This window comes from Aethalodelphis obliquidens, unplaced genomic scaffold (genome assembly GCF_003676395.1).
Source record: "Aethalodelphis obliquidens isolate GAN/ISIS:26980383/991018 unplaced genomic scaffold, ASM367639v1 scaffold1, whole genome shotgun sequence".
In the NCBI taxonomy this organism is placed as follows: domain Eukaryota; kingdom Metazoa; phylum Chordata; class Mammalia; order Artiodactyla; family Delphinidae; genus Aethalodelphis; species Aethalodelphis obliquidens.
The window spans coordinates 6160355-6184640 of NW_020837945.1; the positions used below are offsets into that span (position 1 = coordinate 6160355).

At 35.7% G+C, this 24286-nt stretch overlaps 1 protein-coding gene across 2 annotated transcripts in view; it reads left to right on the forward strand.

Moving 5' to 3' along the window:
* The window catches only part of BRWD1 (bromodomain and WD repeat domain containing 1), a 122247-nt gene that overhangs the window by 78406 nt on the left and 19555 nt on the right, over window positions 1–24286 (forward strand). The window contains exons 23-36 of one of the 2 annotated variants that reach the window (XM_027095113.1): window positions 202–391; window positions 2062–2187; window positions 2282–2389; window positions 5022–5146; window positions 5811–5893; window positions 9096–9207; window positions 10244–10305; window positions 12930–13085; window positions 13313–13433; window positions 14348–14473; window positions 15950–16022; window positions 17121–17162; window positions 18952–19098; window positions 19856–20008. In XM_027095113.1, coding sequence (XP_026950914.1) covers window positions 202–391; window positions 2062–2187; window positions 2282–2389; window positions 5022–5146; window positions 5811–5893; window positions 9096–9207; window positions 10244–10305; window positions 12930–13085; window positions 13313–13433; window positions 14348–14473; window positions 15950–16022; window positions 17121–17162; window positions 18952–19098; window positions 19856–20008 — 1624 coding nt within the window. The remainder of the gene's footprint in view (window positions 1–201; window positions 392–2061; window positions 2188–2281; window positions 2390–5021; window positions 5147–5810; window positions 5894–9095; window positions 9208–10243; window positions 10306–12929; window positions 13086–13312; window positions 13434–14347; window positions 14474–15949; window positions 16023–17120; window positions 17163–18951; window positions 19099–19855; window positions 20009–24286) is intronic. The other variant, XM_027095183.1, reaches the window with a different exon arrangement.

Sequence of the window (24286 nt, forward strand, 5' to 3'; positions counted from 1 at the left end):
TAATTTCCAGTGTCAGTGAAGATTTTTCTCCTTCTCATGGTCTTTGGTCATTTCAGTATGCACTGATAGGGAGGGCAGTCGAATCTTCCCAGGATCTTTTCTTTCCTCCTTGTTATCTCTCCTCTCTTAAGGTTGTAGGATGAATTTACTCTTAGGGCTTAGATTCTGGTTCTGTATGACTGAAACTGTTTTCCTCCCTAGTGGCTCTTCATCTAGATATTCTGATTGGACGGCTGACGCAGGCATCAATCTGCAGCCTCCTTTACGAACGTCATCCCGTCGACGAATTACTCGGTTTCGTAGTAGTTCAGAGGACGAAATGTCTACTGAGAATTTATCTCCTCCAAAAAGGAGACGAAAGAGAAAGAAAGAAAATAAGCCTAAAAAAGAGGTAAGAAAAGTATATCTTTAAAAATATCATGTATCTACACTTTTATAGTTTCTGTCCATATTTAGAAATAGAAATCTTTGGGAATTTGGAGGCTTTATTATTATTATTTTTTTGATCGATATACATCATCAGGAGTCAAATGTACAATGCAAACAAACTTATTTTTGGAAAATTTCCTTTGTTATTAAAACTTCTCTAATCTGCTCTGAGTTGGACTTGGCACTTATACCTTTCTGAATCTGTAACTTAGAGGGAAAGCTCTATTTTGCTCAGATCCCCACCATAACTCTTATTTTGTCCTCCAGTTCCAACACCAAAAATATACTTCAAGGCATTTTAAGATCCTTTCTTCTTGTTTTGTCTGCTGTTGTCCTGTTTCCCATTTTCATTTGACATGTTTTGTCTTCATACTTTTCTCCTAATTGTAATATTGCTATACCTTGTTCCATGTACAGTGCTACATGTGCTCCTGTCATATAGGTAGCTGTTGTTATTTAAAGATGCTATGTCTTTGTATTAGGTATCTATTGCTGTGTAACAGATCATCTTGGAACTTAGCTTAAAAACAAGAAACATGTATTATTTCATGTTTTGATGAATCAGGAATTCGGGAACTGATTAGCTGATTTTTGGCTCATGAGGTTGCAGTCATCATGTTAGCTTGGGTCACAGTTGTCTAAAGGCTTGACTGGGGGTGGATCTTTGAAGTTTGTTAATGGGACAGTTGGCTGCTGGCCTCAGTTCCTCACCATATGGGCCTCTCCATAGGGCTGCTTGAGTGTCTTCTTGACATGGTAGCTGATTGTCCCCAGAGCAAGTGATCCAAAAATTAAGCAGGGGCTAAGCCTTTTATGACCTAGTCTTAGGAGTCGCACATCGTTACTTCTGCTTTTTTCTATTTGTTAGAAGTAGTTGGAGCCCACATTGAGTGGAGGGTACTTAGGCTCCACCTCTTAGAGAGGAAAGGAGGAGTATCAAATAATTTGTGGTTGTATTTTAAAATTACCAGTCTTTTCTTTTTAATGGTTTTTCCATTATGGTTTATCACAGAATATTAAATATAGTTCCCTGTGCTATACAGTAGGACCTTGTTGTTTATCCATCCTAAATATAATAGTTTGCATTTGCTAACCCCAAACTCCCATTCCATCCCTGTACCACCTCCCTCCCCCTTGGCAACCACTAGTTGTTCTCGATGTCTGTGAGTCTGTTTCTATTTCATAAAAGTTCATTTGTATCATATTTTAGATTCCACATGTGATATCATATGTAAGATTACCAGTCTTAAAACCTCAAATCAAGAGGAGACTCCCTGAGATGATTAGTCTGTGGTGAAATTCACTGTGGAGTCTTGGCAAAGCAGCCTTAGTGTGTTGAAGAGGATCCAGCTGGAAATTAGACCCACTTCATAGGATGTAAAGTGCTATGCAGAATCTGTTAGAAATTCAGGAGATGCTAGGAAAGTGCTAGGTAGATCTACAGTGCTTGCACAGCTGATAATGTTCCTATGTATGTTAAAGAACCAAATATGTATGCTGTTTAAAAATTAATCATTAGGTGACATGCTAATAAAACAGCCATTCTGAATGGTGAAGTCTTTTGTTTTTCAATTAAACAGTGCATGCAGCCCCTTTCTATTCTACTAAACTTTGTTTTCTTCCCCTTGGCAGAATCTGCGGAGGATGACGCAGGCAGAGCTTGCAAACATGGAACGTTTATATGAATTTCATCCTCCGGTTTGGATAACTGACACCACACTTCGGAAGTCTCCTTTTGTTCCTCAAATGGGTGATGAGGTGAGAGTAATAAAGTTTAAAAATGTGAATATGGAACGTAAAATTAATATTACTCTTAGGTTTTTATTTTTAAACGTGTACTTCCCTTTTGTAGGTAATATATTTTCGACAGGGTCATGAAGCTTATATTGAGGCTGTCAGAAGAAATAACATTTATGAACTGAACCCTAACAAGGAGCCATGGAGGAAAATGGATCTTAGGGTAAGATGATGGTATTATTAAATCATTAAACATTTAGCACATACATGTATAGTTAAATTATTTATAAATCCATTAAAAATAACCTACTGGAGGCATACTTCATTACTACCTTTCTGTTAATTTCCAACTTAAAAACATTTCTGCTGTTACCTGCTAAGCATTAAGGTCTAGTCAGAAGACATGCTTGTCACTGGGCACTCTGTACATTATTGGAAGTCAGCTTGGCTGTATATATCATTAATCTTAAAATGATTGTACCCAGGACAGATTTTCAAAAGAAGTGCAAGTTTTCAAAGAAACCAATACAAATTGGAGAAAAAGGTTCGACCTCACATGTAATAAAATACAGAAAAAACTTTAGCTTCTCTGTACTTAACCAATTTTATGTATGTACATATTTTTAACACTTAAAGAAAATACCATGTTTTAACAAGTAGCAAAGGTTTAGGTTTGTTAATAGTTGTTCAACTTGGTGATAAGGGTGCATGAAACAGGTGCAGGCTCCCTACAGGGTATCTTGGCAGTTGGAATTGAAACTGAAAATATTTAGACCTTTTAAATCAGCAGTTCTACTTTTGGTAATTTAGGAAACAACCAGGAGTGCATACAAATTTAAATTCTACATCACTGTTTATAAAAACAAAAAATTAGGAAAAAATCCAAATATCCCACAGTACTGAACGAACCAAACCATGATATATTCACACATTTGGCTACTATGTAGAGCCCACCACGTAACCGAGGCTTTTAAAATGTTTGTAGAATGAATGTTACGTATTCACAGTGTGTTACTAAGAGGAAAAACGGAATGTGAAATTCTGGTTTTGGTTATGATAAAAATTTAAAGACATATGTGGTCAACCAAAATAAATACATTAAAATGTTAGTGGTGATTACATGTAGAGTAGTATTACAGGTGATTTTTAATCTTTATACTTCATATTTTTGATACTTTCATTAACTGTTAGAAGATGAAAAAACTCAATGGCTCTACTTCTTTGAATTTGGCTTTAGATACATTCAAATTTGTGTCTCTTTCACTTATTACTGTGTACCTGAGGATAGCTGATCCTCATATTTGTTTTCTGTATTTACAAATTTGCCTTTCTCACTGTTTGCTATTTGTAACACCAAAATCACTACTCAAGGTGCTTTCTAGTCATTTGCAGACATGCAGTGTGGCAAAAGATTTGAGTTGTCTGCCCAGCATGTTCTCAGCTGAGGTTGAACAAGGTGATACTTCCTTCTTTTGAGCTCTCATATTGTACATAAATGTTCTTTTTGCAGTCTGTTCAGTGCCACATTAAACATTTTTCAGATTTTTGTGCTTTTTTTTTCAGATTTTTGTGTTGGTGACTTGCTGTTTAAGATGGCCGCCTAGCGTAGTGCTAAAGTGCTGTCTTGTGTTACTATGTACAAGAAGGTGATGATGTACCTTATGGAGAAAATCTGTGTGTTAGATAAGCTTCTTTTAGGCATGAGTCATAGTGCTGTTGGTTGTGAGTTCAATGTTAATGACTCAACAACGTAGGTTAAATGACGTGTCTCGGGCTTCCCTGGTGGCGCAGTGGTTGAGAGTCCGCCTGCCGATGCAGGGGACACGGGTTCGTTCCCCAGTCCGGGAGGATCCCATATGCCGCGGAGCGGCTGGGCCCGTGAGCCATGGCTGCTGAGCCTGCACGTCCGGAGCCTGTGCTCCGCAACGGGAGAGGCCACAACAGTGAGAGGCCCGCGTACCGCAAAAAAAGAAAAAAGACGTGTCTTTACATAGAAATTCACATTACACAAGATACTGTCTTAATTAGGTGACTGAAATATTACGACTGGGGGCCTGTAGCCACCTAGCCTTGTATTCCCTCCAGGAGCAGTGGTTAAGTGTTCACTGGGAACTCACTAATTCATCATTTTGGGTGGCACTATAGAATAGTAAGAATGCTGCAGATAATGAGAACCAACTGTATTTTTAGCACTTTGTTTGGCACATTATAACAATAATATTTTGTGCAGTGAATAAATGGATGAATCATCTCATATTTTTAGTATTAAGGAAACAGGTATTGGGGGAAGGCTAATTACAGTATAATGAGTAGGAGGCTCTATCATGGTAGGAAGTTTCTCCCATTCCCTGTCTTACCCCTACTGCTTGGAATAGGTCACGGCACATAGATCTTCAACAAATATTTATTGAAATGTATTAGGTAGAAATTTATTGTCAAGTTTTTGAAGAATAATACGCCAAACGCTTACATATTTTGATTTGCATAATACAAAGTTACATAAATGAAAATGTTTCTTTAGGAAGAGAAGAAAGCCAGAAGGAAATTCTGATTGTGCACAGTGGTTATGTTTAGATACTGAGCTGATGGGTGACTTGTGTGTTCCTTCTTATACATTTGTTGTGTTTTTTTCTAAAGTTGGTATATTCTTTATGTTAAAAACAGTGTTAAATACCGGTCTTCAAAAAGATGTGAAAATTTAGCAAAAACAATTGTAATTAATGGTAAATTAAACCCCTCTTCTGGTTTGGAATCCTAAATTGTGAGCTGACTTAATTTGGCAATATGTGGAGAATTATAATCTTGAGGAATTGCTTTATTTTAACCATTTATTCTTTTAAAAATATCTGTTAAAGGATCAAGAGTTGGTCAAAATAGTTGGAATACGATATGAGGTTGGGCCCCCTACACTTTGTTGCCTCAAACTAGCATTTATAGATCCTGCGACTGGAAAACTTATGGACAAATCTTTCTCTATTAGGTATGTGTTACTTTTTAAAAAATGGAATTATTTAAATTTAGATTTTCCCTCTCGCTGATCAGCATGTCCTTTGCATTCAGCTGCAGGGTAAATAGTAGAGCACTGTGGACAGCCCAAGATGTAAGTTGAAGTTCTGATAGATGGGACCCACTGGAAGTAAAAATACTGGTACTGCAGCAGCAATTAGGCGGGAGCGTGTTTTATACATTTTTCATGCCACTTAAATGTGTAGAGAATTCTGGCCTGTAGTGGAAATTGCTTCCGCATTTGTTTTTGAGAAAATGTTAGAATAATTTGCTAAACCTGCGCTGTCCAATATGGTAGCCGTTAGCCACGTGTGGCTGCCAAGTACTTGAACTGTCGCTAATTTGAATTGAGTGTGATGTAAGTGTACACATTGGATTTGAAGGCTTGGTATGAAGGCAAAGAATGTAAAATATCTCATTGTTTTGTATTGATTATGTGGTGAAACAATATTTAGGATATATTGGGTTAAATAAAATACACTATTAAGATTAATTTCACTGGTTTCTTTTTACTTTAATAAGGCTAGTCAAAAATTAAAAATTACATATGTGGCTCCCATTGTATTTCTTTTGGACATTGCTGCTCTAGACTATAACCTGCTGTGCAGGAAATTTAACAGTCTTTTATTTTTGTTTAGATATCATGATATGCCAGATGTTATTGACTTTCTTGTATTGCGTCAATTTTACGATGAAGCAAGACAGAGGAACTGGCAGTCTTGTAAGTCTGTCCTTACTGAATTTTATATACCCTGAGAAATGAATCTCTCATTTTATTGCTTTAAATATTTTGGTTGTGGTGCTGCTTATTATGGTGGATGCAAACATGTAAATTCTGGAAAGAAATATAAGACTGCTAAGTATATTTTGCTTAGGGCTTGGTATGGTATGTGACATTTTGGAAGCATGATTTCTTACTCCTGGAATATAGGCCAGAGTAGACCTTCTATTTCCTTTCAGACTTGTCCACACTGCATTACTTCCATCTTTAATGTGACACTGGTATAATTAACAAAATTACCTGTAATGTAAAACAATAAGAAATTTGAAAAATAACACAATAATGTTCTGGTATGCCAGAATATCTTACCTTTGATAATCATATCAACCCAGACTTAAATAGGTTGACTTGAGGTAACCATTCCTTTAAAACATAAAAAATTTGTGTAAAACTTACGCTTTATAACCATGCATTGTATGGGTCGACAGAAAAAATAAAATCACCTAAAGGTGGGCACTAACTTTTGAATGTGGCTTTTTGAATGTGGTTTCAGTGTGGTTTTCATGGTGACTATTTAAGGCAGGCTGGTAGGCTCACTTGCTTAGACTTGTGTAGGTTATTAATCTCCTCAGGATATAATTGATGACTGTAATTAGGCCAGCAACTGTAATAGTTATTTCACAGGTGTATATGTATTACTTTCCAGTATGTAATGCTGTCCGGGGAGCTCATGTATTGAGTTTGACTTTAGTCACCTAGGAGAATGAAAAGTCATTCTCCTTTTATCAATTTTAGTGAAATACTGAGTTCTACCTAGGCTGTGTCAGCTGGTGTACACATTCATAAATGATGTTCAGACCTCATTAATTTTCGTAATTCCTGCAGCCTTTTTCTGCAGGCAGTAGGAACAGGTAAATAAATTCCCTGAGTTGTCCCTATTTGAAACGAAATCTTATCGGAGAGTGTGGCTGCTCTTAGTAGACTTTTTTTTTTAGTACACTATTTTTAATGGTAATGTCCACACAAGTAATCAGGGTTATTTTGGGGACTGGAGGTGTAAAGGAAAGTTTTCTTGAAGAGAAGCATTTAGCCACCAAAGACAAAACAGAACAAAATAAAAAACAAACCAGACAGCTGGAGTATGTAGAAGTTAATGTTGTACAGCCAAGTTCCAAAGAACTTTATAGTTTCCTAGCCAGTCTGGTTTTCAACCCCCATGATGTGTAAATTAGAAGCTCTCATTTTGTTCTACCAACATACCCATTCAAAAAGATTTCTTAACCTCGATTCTCTACAAGTAAATGCTAGAGATTGATTCCTGACTACCCCTTGTAATTTGGTGGGTTTTGTTTTATTTTTGAGGTTGTGAAATTATTGTATCATATCTTCTATGCTAATTAATTTGTTTTTGCTCCCCCATAAAAATCTTACCTCTTCTGCTGAAGTTTGAGCAGTTATTATAGGAAGTTGCTTGTGAGAACTTTTTACTGAGCAGATGTTTATCCTGCTTTTGACTAGCCAAAATAGGTTTATTTGAAAAATCTTAATGGAATAGAAATGCCCATTTTTACCATGAGAAAATGAATTTTTTAAGCCTCCTTTTAAGTTAAAGTTTTTAGTCTTATACCAAAGAACTATTTTTATCTCAACTGAAAGTATTCTAATGATAGATAAATAGGGAAGAAAAATATTACCTAACTAATTCTTGGTGTCAAAGACTGGCTCACTTAGTAACCATATATTTTTGTATTAGGTTTCTCAAAATGAAGCCCCTGGATTTGTTATTATTACAGTAATACTTATTGTAACAAATATTATAATTGATATTTGTTAAATTAGGTTATTTACATTATAGAATTGGACAGCAATCCTGGTGTTACATCAAAATTTTGGTATATTCCTTCTATTAAAAAGGTTTGTTGTTAAAATTTATTAAGACTTCTTTTTAAAGTTAAAGTGTTTTGGAATATCTGTATTAATGAAATACTGTCAAAAGTTGAATTTTATTAATGGTAGAAGGGTGGTGGGATGAGGGGCTTATGGGTTTCTAATGATTTTGAAGTAAAATATACTTAAAGATCATGTTTATATAAATTTGAAAATATATTAACCTCAAAACATGTAGCTCCAATAGTTGTGATATTGCTATTTTTTTCAGTTTTACAGAATTTATTGAAAGCATACTTTCTTTAGTCAAGACCATTTGTGGGGAATATTCTCTTTCTTGGGAGTGATATGTAGCTTTAATTTTGATTGATACTATTTCTGTAAAACTTTTCTTGAAGAAGGAATTGTTAATCTACCAAAGAATTATTAATGAAGGATAAGTAACTTTTTTCATATTGATTTTGTTTTGAAAATGATGGGATGGATGGGAAGGAGGAGATAGGGTTATTACAGCAGTCTGTGTTTCTTTTGTAATATATGTAAAACAAAGATCGAATACAGTTTCTTTCTCTAGAAGTTGTTAACAGTTATAGAATATATTTAGAAATGTATATGTATAATCTAAAATCACTGAAGTCAGTTGAAGTATTCTTTCCAGTTACTTTGGTTTGTATAGGGAGCTCTCCTAAGCTCTGCTTGTCTGCTTTTATATTATGCTGAGATAATGGGGTATGTGGATGTTTAAATCTTTTAAATAATAAATACGTATTTTTAAGGGTACATTTAGGCCTGATTTTTATTATGAGATCTTAAGAATTAGAACACCGTTTTATGTGGAGATATTTATATAGCAGCAACTTTAGAAGAATCATGGATTAACTTCTGATCATACGTTTATAACTTGTTTTATTCAGGAAAAGTTACATATTTCATAAGTATATTTAATATGCTTATTAAATATTTATTGATTTGTATACATCGTTGTAAAAGATTTTTGAGTTTTGTTAAATTTTGTTCTTTGTAATAGAACTTATTTTGGAGTGGGCATTTGGATCCATTAAATAATGGAACCTAGTCATAAACCGTTTTCATCAATTATATTATATGGTTTTATACCTTTGGTAAATTGCCGAGTGTAGTACTATGTCTTTTTCACGTATGTTTTATCACTAAAGATTGCAGGTAAGTGGTGAAGAATGGCTAAGTTTAAGATAAAAATATTATTTGATTTGTTTTATCTGTCATAGGTATTTTGTAAGTTAAAAATGTTAATGTTAGCAAATTGATGTCTCAGACTTGGTCGTCTCTCTTATAGGTGACAGGTTTCGTTCTATCATTGACGATGCTTGGTGGTTTGGAACGGTGCTGAGTCAAGAGCCGTATCAGCCACAGTACCCTGATAGTCATTTCCAGTGTTACATTGTTAGGTATGTATGCAGATGAAAACCAGTCATCTATAAACATTTGTTCGCTGCGGCAGGTTGTGGTATGAATGACGTGTTTCAGGTTAAAAAAAACACCATTGAGTTCGTTGTTAAGTCACGTCAGTCTCACCTTTGCAGCATCTCTCTAGAATGCCTCTGTTACTAGTACCCGCCTTGGTACAGGTTCTGCTTGCTTCCCTGGGACCTTTTTTGTAGCCTCCTAATATTTCCTCAACCCAATATTGCAGGATCATTGTTCAGGAGCACATGTTACTTCATTTCCCTTGTTCAAAAAAAGTCTTTGCTGCCTTTCCATTGGCTGTGGAAACAAAGTCCACATTCTGAAGTGTGGCATTCAAGGCCTTCACACTATCTTTCTTCACTTACCCTGGGTACAGGCCACACAGCATTTCTGGTTTTGTCCTTGAATCCACCATACATTTTTATACTTGTTTGTTATAATCTATTCGGAAAAAACCACACTATTTAAACTTACTGCTACAGTGAGGTTAATTTTTGCATTTTCTATCTTTTTGTTTACTCTTGTAGTGGGTACCTAGTTATTAGCCACAGGTTTATTTTTTATTTATTTATTTTTTTTGTGATACGCGGGCCTCTCACTGCTGTGGCCTCTCCCGTTGCGGAGCACAGGCTCCGGACGCGCAGGCCCAGCGGCCATGGCTCACAGGCCCAGCCACTCCGCGGTACGTGGGATCCTCCCGGACTGGGGCACGAACCCGCGTCCCCTGCATCGGCAGGCGGTCTCTCAACCACTGCGCCACCAGGGAAGCCCCTATTTTTTATTTTTTATTGGAGTATAGTTGCTTTACAATGTTGTGTTAGTTTCTGCTGTACAGCAAAGTGAATCAACTATACATATATCTCCTCTTTTTTGGATTTCCTTCCCATGTAGGTCACCACAGAGCATTGAGTAGAGCTCCTTGTGCTGTACACAGTGTTCTCATTAGTTATCTATTTTATACGTGCTATCAATTGTCTTTATGAAGGGCTAACCAGGCTTTTTTTTTGGTTTTAACAGGTGGGACAATACTGAAATTGAAAAACTTAGCCCATGGGACATGGAACCAATACCTGATAATGGTATGTAATTTTTAAACAATGAAAATACATTTTCAAGTTTTTATGTTACTAATGCACATAGAGCACATTTGTGGTCTTTGAGAAACATTTTTAAATTTATGGTAACTGAGCTTTACTAAAACAAGTGAACAGAATTATGTGTATCTGGCTCCTTAATTCTTATCCTGTTTCCAGCTTGTTGCTCACTGTATCTTAGTCACCAACTGTCATTTCTCATGTAATTGTGCTTTAGTCTCTTCTTGATCTCCTTCACTTAGCCTCCATTTCTCTTTCCTCATCCTTATACTTTTACCCTTGTTCTTTCTTCAGAGAAGAGCTCTAACCTGACTTCTGTCTTTTGCATTACCTCAACTTGTCTGAGAAGTAGAGTTCTTTGTTCCAAAGGCCGTATCTTCTCCAGTGCTTGCTGTCCCACTCCTTTGAACTTCTCTTGGACCTGGTATTTACACTTAGTTCATTCCCTCCAACAATTTTAGTTTCCTCCTTCCTATCTCCATTCAAGTTTGGATTTGTGTCTTATACCTTAAAACAGCTTTCATTTCATTTCCTTGAACATTTTGCTACTGAATTACTTCACTCTTGTTGAACTTTTTGAAGGGGTACCCTGTATATCTGTTGGCTCCCATCTCTCCACCATCAAGCTTTCTTTTATATTAGTGTTGATTCAGCATAAAAACATGCAAGAACTTGTGTCCTTCCACATCCACCATTTTTGACACATGAAATCTTTGCCCTGTGTTTTTTGCTTGTGTCTGCCTTAAGGGTCAAGCCCTTTTTCCTTTGTGTTTTTTTTTTTTTGGTACGCAGGCCTCTCACTGTTGTGGCCTCTCCCATTGCGGAGCACAGTCTCCGGACGCGCAGGCTCAGCGGCCATGGCTCACGGGCCCAGCCGCTCCGCGGCACGTGGGATCCTCCCGGACCGGGGCACGAACCCCTGTCCCCTGCATCGGCAGGCGGACTCTCAACCACTGCACCACCAGGGAAGCCCCCTTTGTGTTTTATTCTCTGACATATCTCCATCAACTGTTGCCTTGCTTTACTTTGGAAATGAGTTTTTCCTTTTTTTTTCCTCTTTTTGTTTTTTTTTTAACATCTTTATTGGAGTATAATTGCTTTACAATGGTGTGTTAGTTTCTGCTGTATAACAAAGTGAATCAGCTATACAGATACATATATCCCCATATCTCCTCTCTCTTGCGTCTCCCTCCCACCCTCCCTTTGCCACCCCTCTAGGTGATCACAAAGCACTGAGCTGATCTCCCTGTGCTATGCGGCTGCTTCCCACTAAGGAGTGTTTTTCAAAAAAATGTTTTCTAAATAACTACACTTAGCAATATGAAATGACATTTTGCGTTGTATAAAACATATATAGATAAGTGAAAACCAACATTTTTTTGAGGCCTTACTCTGCTGCTAAGAACTTCATATGTATCGATTCATTTAATCTTACTCTGAGGTGATGCTCTATTATTAATTTTACAGATGAAGGAACTCAGGCTCAGAGCGTTTTCAGTAACTTAGCTAAGTCACACACCTCTAAAAAGGATAGGAGTTTGGATTCTAGCCTAAGCCATCTGGCACCAACCAGTGCTTTTAACTGCTAGTTATAGCTGCCGCTTTGTAAACGATACCAAATCAATAAAAGCACTTTCATAAAGAGATTTTACGTGTTAATGAGGCCAATAAGTCTTTAGAAGAGTTGTCAAAAGACATGAACAGGCAGAAAAATAAATTTGGAGGCATATGAAGAAAAGCTCATTTGCATTATCAGTCTCGGAAAGGTATATTAAAATAATAATATTTTAAATAATTTAAAATATTAAAACATCATTTTACCTATCAGATTGTTAGATTGATACGTTTGTCTTCTTTCTGTTGACATTTTTCTTTTTTAAAAAAATAGTTTTCAAGAAACTATTCTCTGAATATTTACATTGCCTCTTTTTCTTTTTAAAAATGTGCATACTCTTCCATTATCAATTTTTACTGCACTTTTTAAACATTTCATTTTGAAATAATTTCAAACTTAAGAATATTACAAAAAGAGTACGAAGAATTTCTGAACACCCAATTTTCTCAAATGTTAACATCTTAACACAAGTATAGTGCATTTATCAAAATCAGGAAATACCATTGATACAATTCTAATCTTATAGACCTTTTTCAAATTTTGACCATGGTCCTAATGTTCTTTCACACATTGGATTTCATTGCCATGTCTTCTTCGTCTCCTTTAGTCTGGAATCCCTGAATCTTTCCATTATCTTTCATGACCATGACACTTCTGAAGAGCACTGGCCACTTTGTAGAATTTCCCTCAGTTTGTCTGATATATTTCATGATTAAGTCCAGAGTTTGCATATTTGGCAAGAGTGTCAGAGAAGTGAAGTTGTGTCTTTCTCAGTGCATCATATCAGGAGGCACGTGATAGCAGTTTGTCCTGTTACTGGGAATATTAACTTTAATCATTTAATTCAGGTGGTGTCTGCCAGGTTTTTCTGCTATAAAGTAACTTCTTTTTCCTTTGATTAGTATCTTGTATGTGAACTTGGACAACTGAATTTAAATATAGTGTATATTTAGTTTGGTTTGATTTTTTTTTTTCTTTTTTGATGGACTCATAGTTGATCCACCTGAAGAATTAGGAGCCAGTATTTCTGTCACTTCAGATGAGCTAGAGAAATTGCTCTACAAACCCCAAGATGGTGAATGGGGTCAGAAATCGAGAGATGAAGAATGTGAACGAATTATTAGTGGTATAGATCAACTTTTGAATCTTGGTAAGTTTTTTTACGGTGACAAGTTTATGTTCAAGATTTCTTTTCCACAAAAGTATTTTAAAACAGTAGCATAATTGTGGTTGTGTTCTTTATTACAATTTGTATTTATTACTTTTTGGGTAAGCCTGTAGTGCTAATTGTAGCTCTGTTTTATGAATGATTTGTAGAGAAATATCACTTAGAGGTAATGAATTTCTTGATGAAAATTCTTCCTTCTGCCATTACAGATATAGCAGCAGCTTTTGCAGGTCCAGTTGATCTGTGTACATATCCAAAGTACTGTACTGTAGTGGCCTATCCAACTGATCTGTACACAATTCGAATGAGACTTGTTAATCGATTTTACAGGTCAGTAGAAACCTACTTTAAAAAAAAATTGAAAAGATATTTGGCCAGTTAACCAGGTAGAGTTAACAGAGGTAATGGTGGCTGATAGTGACAGTGGTGGAGTGGGGGCTGATTGACATTATTTTCTGTTTCATTCTCTTCTTTTGTTATAGTCATTTCTTGGTCCTGTGTAAGACAGTGTGTTAGATGCCTGTGGGTAGGTATGGATAGAACCTGGATAAGGAGAAGTACCACGTTTCATTCCTCAGTCTTTAGTAGTCTGTTTTTCTTGCAAAAGCTGCTCCATTTAAATATAAAATTTAGTTAATAATGACTTTGGCCTTTGAAAGATTAAATCCCCAGAGTCATCAGCTTTTTATCTCTGGCTTCTAGAGCTTTGAAAACTATAAAATTTCCCATTCTCAGTGATTTTTTTTTTTTAAAGCAGGTGATGGTATTCTGTATGATTCAGCTGCTTTGAGAAATTATCTTTACAAAAAACTGACTTCTTGAGTTCACATTGTTGATGTTAATTTACCTCTGTAGTGCATTCGTTCAGAAACCAGTTTGTGAGTTTATAGTCAGATTGACTTTCTTAGGATTGATGGTATTTAACACATTTTCTTCACTGAGTCTCATTAGCTTCAAATATACCTATAGGCAGTGTGAAAAGGGAGGGTTGCCCTTTTGGTTTTCTGGATGTGATTAAGTGATCTGTTACGACTTTCAGTCCTTAAATGTATTCTCTGCAGTTCAGCTTCCAGTATAATTGCTTATGACTGTGATCAAGTTGACAGTATTAGAAAGTTATTCATTATAACTTTACACTTATGGTTTAATTAATATATCATGCTGGCTTAACATGCTGGATTTTTTTACTTGGTTTCTGTCTTTTCATTTTTTAAGCCCTAAATTGCCTGTTTTTTACTTTGAAGGAGGCTATCTGCGTTAGTTTGGGAAGTCAGATATATAGAACATAATGCCAGAACATTTAATGAACCTGAGAGTGTAATTGCAAGATCAGCTAAGAAGATAACTGACCAGCTTTTGAAATTTATCAAGTAAGTGGCCTCATATTATAGATGTTGTGGAAAAGTGCCTTTGCATATTGTGCTCTTAAAACTATCCAGTTCTTAATTTGTGCTCTCTGAATTATACCCTTTTAATGTGTTACATTAAATGACATTTCTTTACATTTCTTCTTTTGTGATTGTAATTTAGGTAAAGGAATGAGAAATTGAATAGTCCAATTTTTTCTATTTTTAAAAATTTTGAAATAATTTTATACTACAGAGAGTTGCCCTATGTATACATATACCCTTCACCTGTTTTCCCCTTAGGTTAACATTTTACACAACTGTGGTGTCCTTATGAAGTGTTAAGAAATTATCCTTGATACAGTACTATTGACTAAAGTGTAGAATTTATCTGGATTTCATCAGCTTTTACATCAATGTTTTTTTCTGTTTCAGGATCCAATCCAGAATTCCCACTGCATTCACTGTTTTGTTTTCTTAGTCTCTTTTAATCTGTTCTCTAGTCTTTCCTTTCTTTTATCACTTCATCATTTTTTAATGAGTGCTGGACACTTATTTTGTAGTGTGTAATTAATTTGGCTCGTCTGATATTTTCTCATGATTAGATTGAGTTTTAATCTGTTTTGGATTGTATCCTGTGAATATTCCACACTTTTCTTGCATTTGGAAATCGATTTGGACTAGTAGGATGAAAACTGACCTGCAGATTGAGATCCAGGTTCTAACCTAATCTGTTCTGGTGAAATTTTCTGGGTGACTTTGCACACATTACTCAGCCTCTTTCCTTTAAAATGAATGATTTTGCTATATGACCTTGTATGCCTTTCCCCCAGTTATAAAAATTCTTTGAAAGAATTATATACTGGAGAAGATAATTTATAAACTCTGACATCATTTTCAGTATCTGGCTACAAACTGGGGAATAACTGATTGCAGCTGTTTCACTCTCCTGGGCTGAATCTGTCTGATGTCTGGAGGACTCAAACTTATTGCCTCTCCTCCCAAAGTTTCTTCTTTCTACTTCAGGAAGGTCACATACCCATTTTCATCTCCGTTGTGTCTAGATACCCCTATTTTATGATTCTTTCTTCTGCTGTGTTTACAGTGAGGTTAAGATATAATTTATTTTAGTTTTTACTTCCTTTTTTGCTTCTATTCTTTTTTATCTCAAATCAACCATTTTCCTGGTACTCACTGTACAAATATTACTAGTGGTGATAACTTTGAAAAACTCATCCGTGTATTCATCCAGTTGAGGCTATACATATAGTATTTCTGTACACACTTAAATTGAAAAAAAAATTAACTTTCAGTGTTCTAGTATGGTCAGTTGTTTCCACAGAGGATAGAGTAAAAACCTGATATTCTACTGCTTGAAATTAGGTGTGCATAGGAACTGTTTGCATAGTTGGGGAACTGTTTGTATCTTAACCTGTAGTTTGAATATTTGGAGACAGGGACTACATTTGCATACTGTTAAATTAAAAAATTGTCTTTTAGGAGTCAAGACTGTACAAATATCTCAGAACTTTCTAACACTTCTGAAAATGATGAGCAAAATGCCGGGGATTTGGTATGAAGTTTGTCAATTTTATAATGATTTTTGTTAATTTCAAATGATAACTTAGAATGAAGAGTGAAGTAGAAAACGTTGGTTACCTAAATCAATTCTTGCTATATTCCAATGAACTATGAAAATAGGGCACTTGATAAAACTACATTTTAAAATTATCTAGATCATCAATGAGGTAATAGCCAATAATTGATATTAAATAAACAAGTTATGTCTAAGTGAATTAACTTAGGTGTGGAATATATTCTCTTTCCAAATTTGAGATAGAGAAAGGTGTATTATAAGAAGTACCTTGGATATGTTTTTGGTAAAATCAGCATCTGAGGGAATTCCCTGGCAGTCCAGTGGTTAGGACTCGGTGCTTTCACTGCCGTGGCCTGGGTTCAATCCCTGTTTGGAGAACTGGAATTCCACAAGCCATGTGGCACAGCCAAAAAAAAAAAAATCAGTATCTGAGAGTTGGATTTAATTGTAATTAAAAACTAATGAACTTTACCATACTGTAAGTACCCTAAAATCCTTCACTCAATATGGTGTTGAAGCGTAAGTAAAGGCAGATACCATTGATGTTGTGTAATTTCACTTCAGAGAAAATCAGGTTGTTGTATGGAGTTGCAGGAAGGATATTTTTTTAAAAACAGTATGGTGTCCGTTTCTACACAAACTATTATTGTAGTTCACTGATTTTCATTGGAATAAAAATGGGGATGCTAATATGTGATTTAGGGAATAAGAAAATGTGTAGCGTACAAAATGTAGGAATCTGTGGGAGACTCTTCTGAGTTTTATGGAAGAGGTAAAAACACAAATTTAAAGCTCCTTGGGCATGTCTTCTGTGGACATGCACAAGGCAACTTTTTATAGCTATATTTTGGATTTAGTGCATGTTTACGTTAGGGAATGTAAATGGTTATTAAGAATAAGAATAAGGGTTGGTTTCTTGGAGGGTGAGTGCCACAAAGACCATCTGATAGTCTGTATTTTGAGATTTTGTTAACAAGTTATAACCCTCGTAAACCTAATGTCTTTGATATGCTAAGATTATTGCATATCTAATGAAAATATTAACAGTTAAAATGCTCTGATTTTTATTCCTAGGATGATAGTGATCTTCCTAAAACATCTTCTGGAAGAAGGAGAGTAAGTTAATTTGTGTGATTAACCTTAGTTGTTTATTTACTCTGTGTTTTAAAATCAACATAAGATTTTAGGTGTTGTCTTTGAAAAGTTACATTGATATTGATATTGAATATTTTATAAGAGAAATGGGAGAAATCACTGTAAGGTGGATGGCTAGGTAAGGTTTAGTGGAAGGGTTGGGATTTGGACTGTGTCCTCAGAATGAGATAGAGTAAGAAGAGGACACTTGAAAAGTAAGGGTTATTATGATTCAAGCTAAAAAAGTAGGAAAGTGTGGCATGTCAGTGGGCTACTGAGAGCATTGGCCTGACTGGCGTAGGGGTTGAATTTTGGAGTGAGCAAAGTGGTTGCGTCTGGCTGTTACGTTGGGAGCAGATTATGGTGATATTGTAAACCAAAGGTTTCTTTTAAATTTACAGTAGAGAGTCAATTCCATAGCCAAAACAGATTTTGATTAAAGTTAGATTTGTATTAAAGTTAGGAGTTCATTGCAAGAATCTCAGAGAAAAGGTGCGAAACTTAGTCAAGAATAGTGCTGGCTGGGAATTCCCTTGCGGTCCAGTTAGGACTCCGCACTTTCACTGCCGAGGGCTCGGGTTCAGTCCCTGGTCAGGGAACTAAGATCCCACAAGCGCACAGTGGCGTGGCCATTAAAAAAGAAAAACAAAAGAATAGTGTTGGCCTGCAATAGAGAGGAAGGAAAGAAGATGAGACCTTTTAATGGGAAAATTAACTAGGATTTGGTGACTGAACCTTTTTTAAAAATGAGGATTTGTTGGGAGGATAGGGGAGAACAAAGTGGGAAATAAGCTTTGGATATTGGGTAGTTAAAATTGTGGTGTCATCAGCAGTTCTTGAAGCTCTTATGTAAATGTTAATTAAAAGTAAAGCTAATTAATTGGAAAATGCTTAATAGTGTTATCTTATATTTCATTCAAATGCTTAAATTTAAGCTGTTTATCACATCAATTTTCATAATATGCTGCCTCAAATAACAATGAAAAGTTAAGATTTGAATTATTACCATTTTCATATAATTTCATTTGTAAACAGACTTCTAAGTATTTAGTATCTGTTTAGTATTTGTCGTGATTGCTGTAGCAAATTATAAATCTAGTGCCTTAAGCAATAAAAATACCTTGTAGTTCTGTGGATTAGAAGTTTGGCATGGGTCTCACTGGACTAAAGTCAAGGTGTCAGCATAGCTGTGTTCCTTTCTGGAAACTCTAGGGTAGAATTCATTTCCTTCCATTTTCCAGCTTCTGGAGCCTCATGGTCCCCTTGCATCTTCAAGTCAGCAGCATAGCATCTTCCAGTCTGCCTCTGACTCTTCTGCCTCCCTTGTATGAGGACCCTTGTGATTACATTGGGCCCACCCTGATAATCCAGGACTGTCTCCCCATCTCAAGTCTGTCTACTCTTCTAGTCATATCTGCAGAATCCCTTTTGCCATAGTCACAGGTTCTTGGGACTAAGATGTACACGTGTTCGGGAGCATTATTCTGCCTACTGCATTATCCATTGTAATACTTCATGTTCTGTGAGAACATTTTCTAAACTTAGGAGATAAGTGGTGGAATGAAAATGTTTTTAGAGTAACAGATGTGACACTGGGTTTTTTAAAAAAGTGGATTTTTTCCCCAAGTAGATAGAAAATCATGTAATGACATATTATGACATAATACAGAAGACAACAGCTCAGTTGCATTCTTACCATTATACTATATCATACCATAGTGGGGCTTTTCCAAGATTGAAAAAACTTTTAATATTATGAATGTATTTTTAGGTTCATGATTGGAAAACAAGGAGCATCAAAGCAACCAATTATGTTGAAAGCAACTGGAAGAAACAGTGTAAGGAACTAGTGAACTTAATATTTCAATGTGAAGATTCTGAACCATTTAGACAACCTGTTGATTTGGTTGAATATCCAGTAAGTTGTCATTATTTGAATGTTTGGGGCTTTTCTTGTTGGTGTAGAGGAGATTGGGATAGAGGTATTCAAATTAAAAAGTAAGATGTCTAGAATTCCCTGGTGGCCTAGTGGTTAAGATTCTGGGTTTTTCACTACCGTGACCCGGCTTCAATCCCTGGTCGGGGAACTGAGATCCTGCAAGCCACGTGGCGTGGCCCAAAAAAAAAAGAAAGAAAAAACCCCCAGCAACCAAAAAGTAAGATGACTAGGCTTCCTGTTAACTTTGTCTCTGACCACTAATTCAGCTGTGGAAGAGTTGTTTTACACAGTTTTCTTGAATTAATAGACGCCCTTGTAACTTGGGTTAAGACGTAGTTAACCAGTGTTACGTAATATAATTGGAGGATTAGTAGGCCCAGCCCCAGGAAAACTATGAATTGGTTAAAAGTGTCTGTCTTTACTTTCTAATAGGGAAATGGAAAATGACCTAAAAAAAAAAGATTAGAAAGCACAAATTTACTGTAGGAAGCTTAGAAATTATAGAAGGGTATAAAGAAGGAAATAAAAACAATTTCATATCTTGCTGCCAAGTATATAATTTTGTTATATTTCTTGTCCATATGTTTGGATGTCTTCTTTAAAATTATTGTTGATTCTTAAGATCCTTGTACCCTTTTTTTCTTCTGTCATTTTGAATATTTTAGAGATTTGATGCACTTACATTTCTAAAAACAGGAATCGAATCTTTGAACTAATTATTGTTTTTAAAACCTAGGATTACCGAGATATTATAGATACTCCAATGGATTTTGGAACAGTAAGGGAAACTTTAGAAGCGGGAAATTATGACAGCCCTTTGGAATTTTGCAAAGACATCCGGTTGATATTTAGCAATGCAAAAGCATATACACCAAATAAAAGATCAAAGGTAATTTTAAAAGTGGTTTATAAAAAAGAAAAAAAGTACGTGTGACCTGTGTAGATGGTAATTTTCTAGTGTTTGGTAGAGGTGGGAGCATAAAAGATCAGTGAGTAGAGTAAGACCACTGTTAAGCATAGAGTGCCACTGCCCAGGCATTTGCTTAGGAAACATCATTTCCTTGTGACACTGTTCCGCTTTCCTCAAGTTTTATAAACAAAAGAGGATTGGTGCGAGTGAGGACACCAGTGAAAAATGAACAAATTTGTATTTGATGTATAGAGTGAGAAAAATGTGTTTTCTTACATATGGGAATCTTGAAAAGTGGATTGGGAACTTAGTGATAGAGGCTGGAAGAATATTAAAAGTAAGAAAAGGAAAATCTGAAGTGAGCGTGGACTACTGATGGCATACTAACATTTTTTATCTGAAGAAGAAACACATCGGCCATCTGATTAGTTAAGAACACAAGTAGAGTAGACATTCCTAAATTTTTGTTCAAATGTTCTATGTTGGATAACTTTTCAAAACTTGTTGAAACATAATAAATACACAAAAGGATACACGTACTCTCAGTGAATATTCATAAACCTTTGTAGCCAGTGTGCTGGGTAATTAAAAAAAAAAGCAATAATTTGAGAGTAAGACTTTAAAATAAAGCCCTGGCTTGATGTGACAGCACTTTCTCTATCATCAGTGACTATCACTGCTAATTAACCATTTTGTCTTAATTTCACTTCTCCCTCATTACGTATTATCAGACTGCCTGCATTAATTCTTCTCTTAATCTGAGAACCTTTTCATTGCATTCAGTATCCAAATTGCTTATTGGATCAGTTTAACATACAAGTCTAACATTTTTCCAAGCTTGTGTTGTCAGTATTCACCATTTGCGAGACTTTCTTTCCAGACAGAAAATAAATTTCATTCATGTCTTTTTCCCTTTTGTTTAAAATATGTTTGAGGATACATCATACAACTCATGCATTTGAAGTGCACAATTTAGTGGGCTTTAGTATATTACCAAATTTTCAAAATTGTGGTTACATATATATATAAAACAAAATTTATCATTTTAACCATTTTTAAATGTATAGTTCACTGGCATTAATTACATTCACAGTGTTGCTCAGCCATCACTGCTATTTCCAGAACTCTTTCATCATCCCAAACAGCAACTCTGTCACCAGTAAGCAAGTAATTCCACATTCTCCCTTTCCCTCAGCCCTTGGTAACCTCTAATTTACTTTGTATCCCTCTGAATTTGCCTATTGTAGATATTTCGTACAAATTGAATCACACAATATTTGGCTTTTGTGTCTGGCATATTTCACTTAAAATAGTATCTTAAAGGTTCATCCATGTTGTTGCCTGTATTGGAACTTCATTCCTTTTTTTGGCTGAATAATATTTCATTGTATGGGTATATGACATTTTGCTCATTCATCTTTTGATGGACACTTGAGTTTCTACTTTTTGGTTATTGTGATTAATGGGAATACAAGTATTTGTAAGAGTTCTTTTCCTCAGTTTTCTTGGGTATATATCTAAGAGTGGAATTTCTGGTTCATAGAGTAATTCTATGTTTAGCTTTTTCAGGAACCACCAAACTATATTCCATAATGGCTGCACCATTTTGTATTCCCACTGGCAATGTACGAGGATTCTAGTTTCTCCGCATACTTGCCAAAATTTGTTATTTTCTGTGTTTTTTAAAAAAATTATAGCCATTGTAGTAACTGTGAAGTGTTATCTCCTTGTAGTTTTGATTTGTATTTATGTTATGACTTATTAAAAATTATATCTAGAATTTATTTAAATCAGATATAGTAAGACATGCAGACATGAATTGTCACGAAGGAAGAAGTTTATACTCACAGATCCCTAGAAACAGAAATGTGTGATACAAGGTTGATGAGTAGGCAGAGGGGAGAGAAGGGAAGGGAAGAGTATGGCGCAGAGCTTAGATTGGGGTTTTCACAGGACGGCAAGGCAGGGCAGAGTAAACAGTCTGGGATTGGCTAGTTTGTAGTAATTGGAGCTTTGATCTGTAGGGGTGGTCTCTAGATGTCTGATTCCTGGCCCTGGGGTGATTTGGGTAGGGGGAATATTGGCTTGGTGTATGAGAGTTTGATAAAGAAGACTTGTTAGGTGTTTGATCTCTGGATTGATTGTTTTCTGTATCAGAGGTACACCTGCAAAAAAAAGCCACTTGCTATCTCTGGGAACTAGCCCTGGGATGGGGTAGTCTCTCCAGGATCAAGGCTCCAAATGCCAGAGCATCAATGATACAGAAAATAAGAAAATATAGTCAGTACACTAATGATGTTGAGTATCTTTTCACGTGGTTATTGACCACTTGTATATTTTCTTTGGGAAAATATCTATTCAAGTGGTTTGCCCAATTTTTAATTGGATTTTTGTCCTTTTGTTGTTGAGTTGTAAGAATTTTTAAATATATTCTGGATATTAAGTCCTAATCAGATGAATGTTTTCCAGTTATTTTGTCTGTAGGTTGTCTTTTCACTTTTGATAATGTCCTTTGATGCAGAAAAGTTTTTAATTTTGATGAAGTCCAATTAATCTATTTTTTTTCTTTGGTTTCTTGTGCTTTTGGTTTCATGTTTAAGAACCCATTGCTACTTAGCGTCACACAGCCTGTAAGATGCCCAACACTATTATGGAGCAATTTGAAAAATATGTGTCAGAAACTTAAGTGCCATTTGACCCATTAATTCTAATTTTTTTTTTTTTTTGTACGCGGGCCTCTCACTGTTGTGGCCTCTCCCATTGCACAGCACAGGCTCCGGATGCGCAGGCTTAGCGGCCATGGCTCACGGGCCCAGCCGCTCCACGGCATGTGGGATCCTCCCGGACCGGGGCATGAACCCGTGTCCCCTGCATCGACAGGCGGACTCTCAACCATTGCGCCACCAGGGAAGCCCCATTAATTCTAATTTTAATAATTATTTTTTATAGACAGTGTTAACTGTGGAAAAGACTACTTGCACAAAACATATATATTAAGGAGTAATTTATAGAGGCAAATGTTTGGAAATAGTGTTCAAAATAGTTTAAAAAAAATCCACTGCCAAATTCAGTGTCATGAAGATTCACCTCGTGTGTTCTTCTAAGAGTTTTATGGTTTAGTTTATGTAAGCTATTGATCCATTTTGAGTTAATATTTGTGTATGGTGTAAGATAGAGGTCCAGTTTATTCTTTTGCATGTAGAAATCCAGTTGTCCCAGCAACATCTGTTGAAGTGACTATTCTTTCCCTATTAAATGGCCTGGCACCCATTTTGAAAATCAGTTGGCCATAGATATATGGGTTTATTTCTGAACTCAGTTCTGTTCCATTGGTTTATACATATGAGTGTCTGTCTCTGTGTCAGTACTATAATGTTTTGTTTGCTGTAGCTTTAGTAGTAAGTTTGGCAGTAAAGGAAATTTGAGTCCTCTTACATTGTTCTCTTTCAGGATTGTTTTGGCAGTTCAGGGGGTGCAATTCATTATGAATTTGAGGATTGACTTTTTCCATGTCTGTTTTCATAGGGATTGAATTGAATGTGTAGATTGCTTTGGGCAGTATTGACATCCTGACTACTGTTTTTCTATCCTTTAACGCCAGATGTCTTTCCATTTATTTAGGTCTAATTTCTTCCAGCAATGTTTTGTAATTTTCAGTGGAGAGTCTTACAGCTCCTTGGTTAAATTTATTCCCATATATTTTATTGTTTCAGATGCTATTTGAGATGCAGTTGCTTTCTTTTTTTCTTTTTTTTTTTTTTTTTGTGGTACGCGAGCCTCTCACTGTCCACTGTGCCACCTGGGAAGCCCTGCAGTTGCTTTCTTAATTTCCTTTTTTGCTTGTTCATTGTTGGTGTATAGAAACAGAGCAGATTCTTGTGTGTTAATCTCATACTCTGTAATTTAGTTGGATTAATTTGTTAGCACTAATAGCTTTCTTGTAGAATCTTTGATTGCTTCTATATATAGGATCATTTCATCTGCAAATAGAGATAGTTCTACTTCTACCTTTCCAATTTGAATTATTTTTATTTCTTGTTTAATTACTCTGGTAGAATTTAAGGTACAGTGTTGAATAACAGTGGTGAAACCAGGCATTCTTGTATCATTCCTGATCTAAGGGGGAAAGATTTTTAGTCATTTACCATTGTGTATAATGATAACTGTGGGTTTTTCACACATGCCCTTTTTCATGTTGAGGAACCAATAATTTTAGCACTCATTTTTGTTAAACAATTTTATTTTTAATTCAAATGT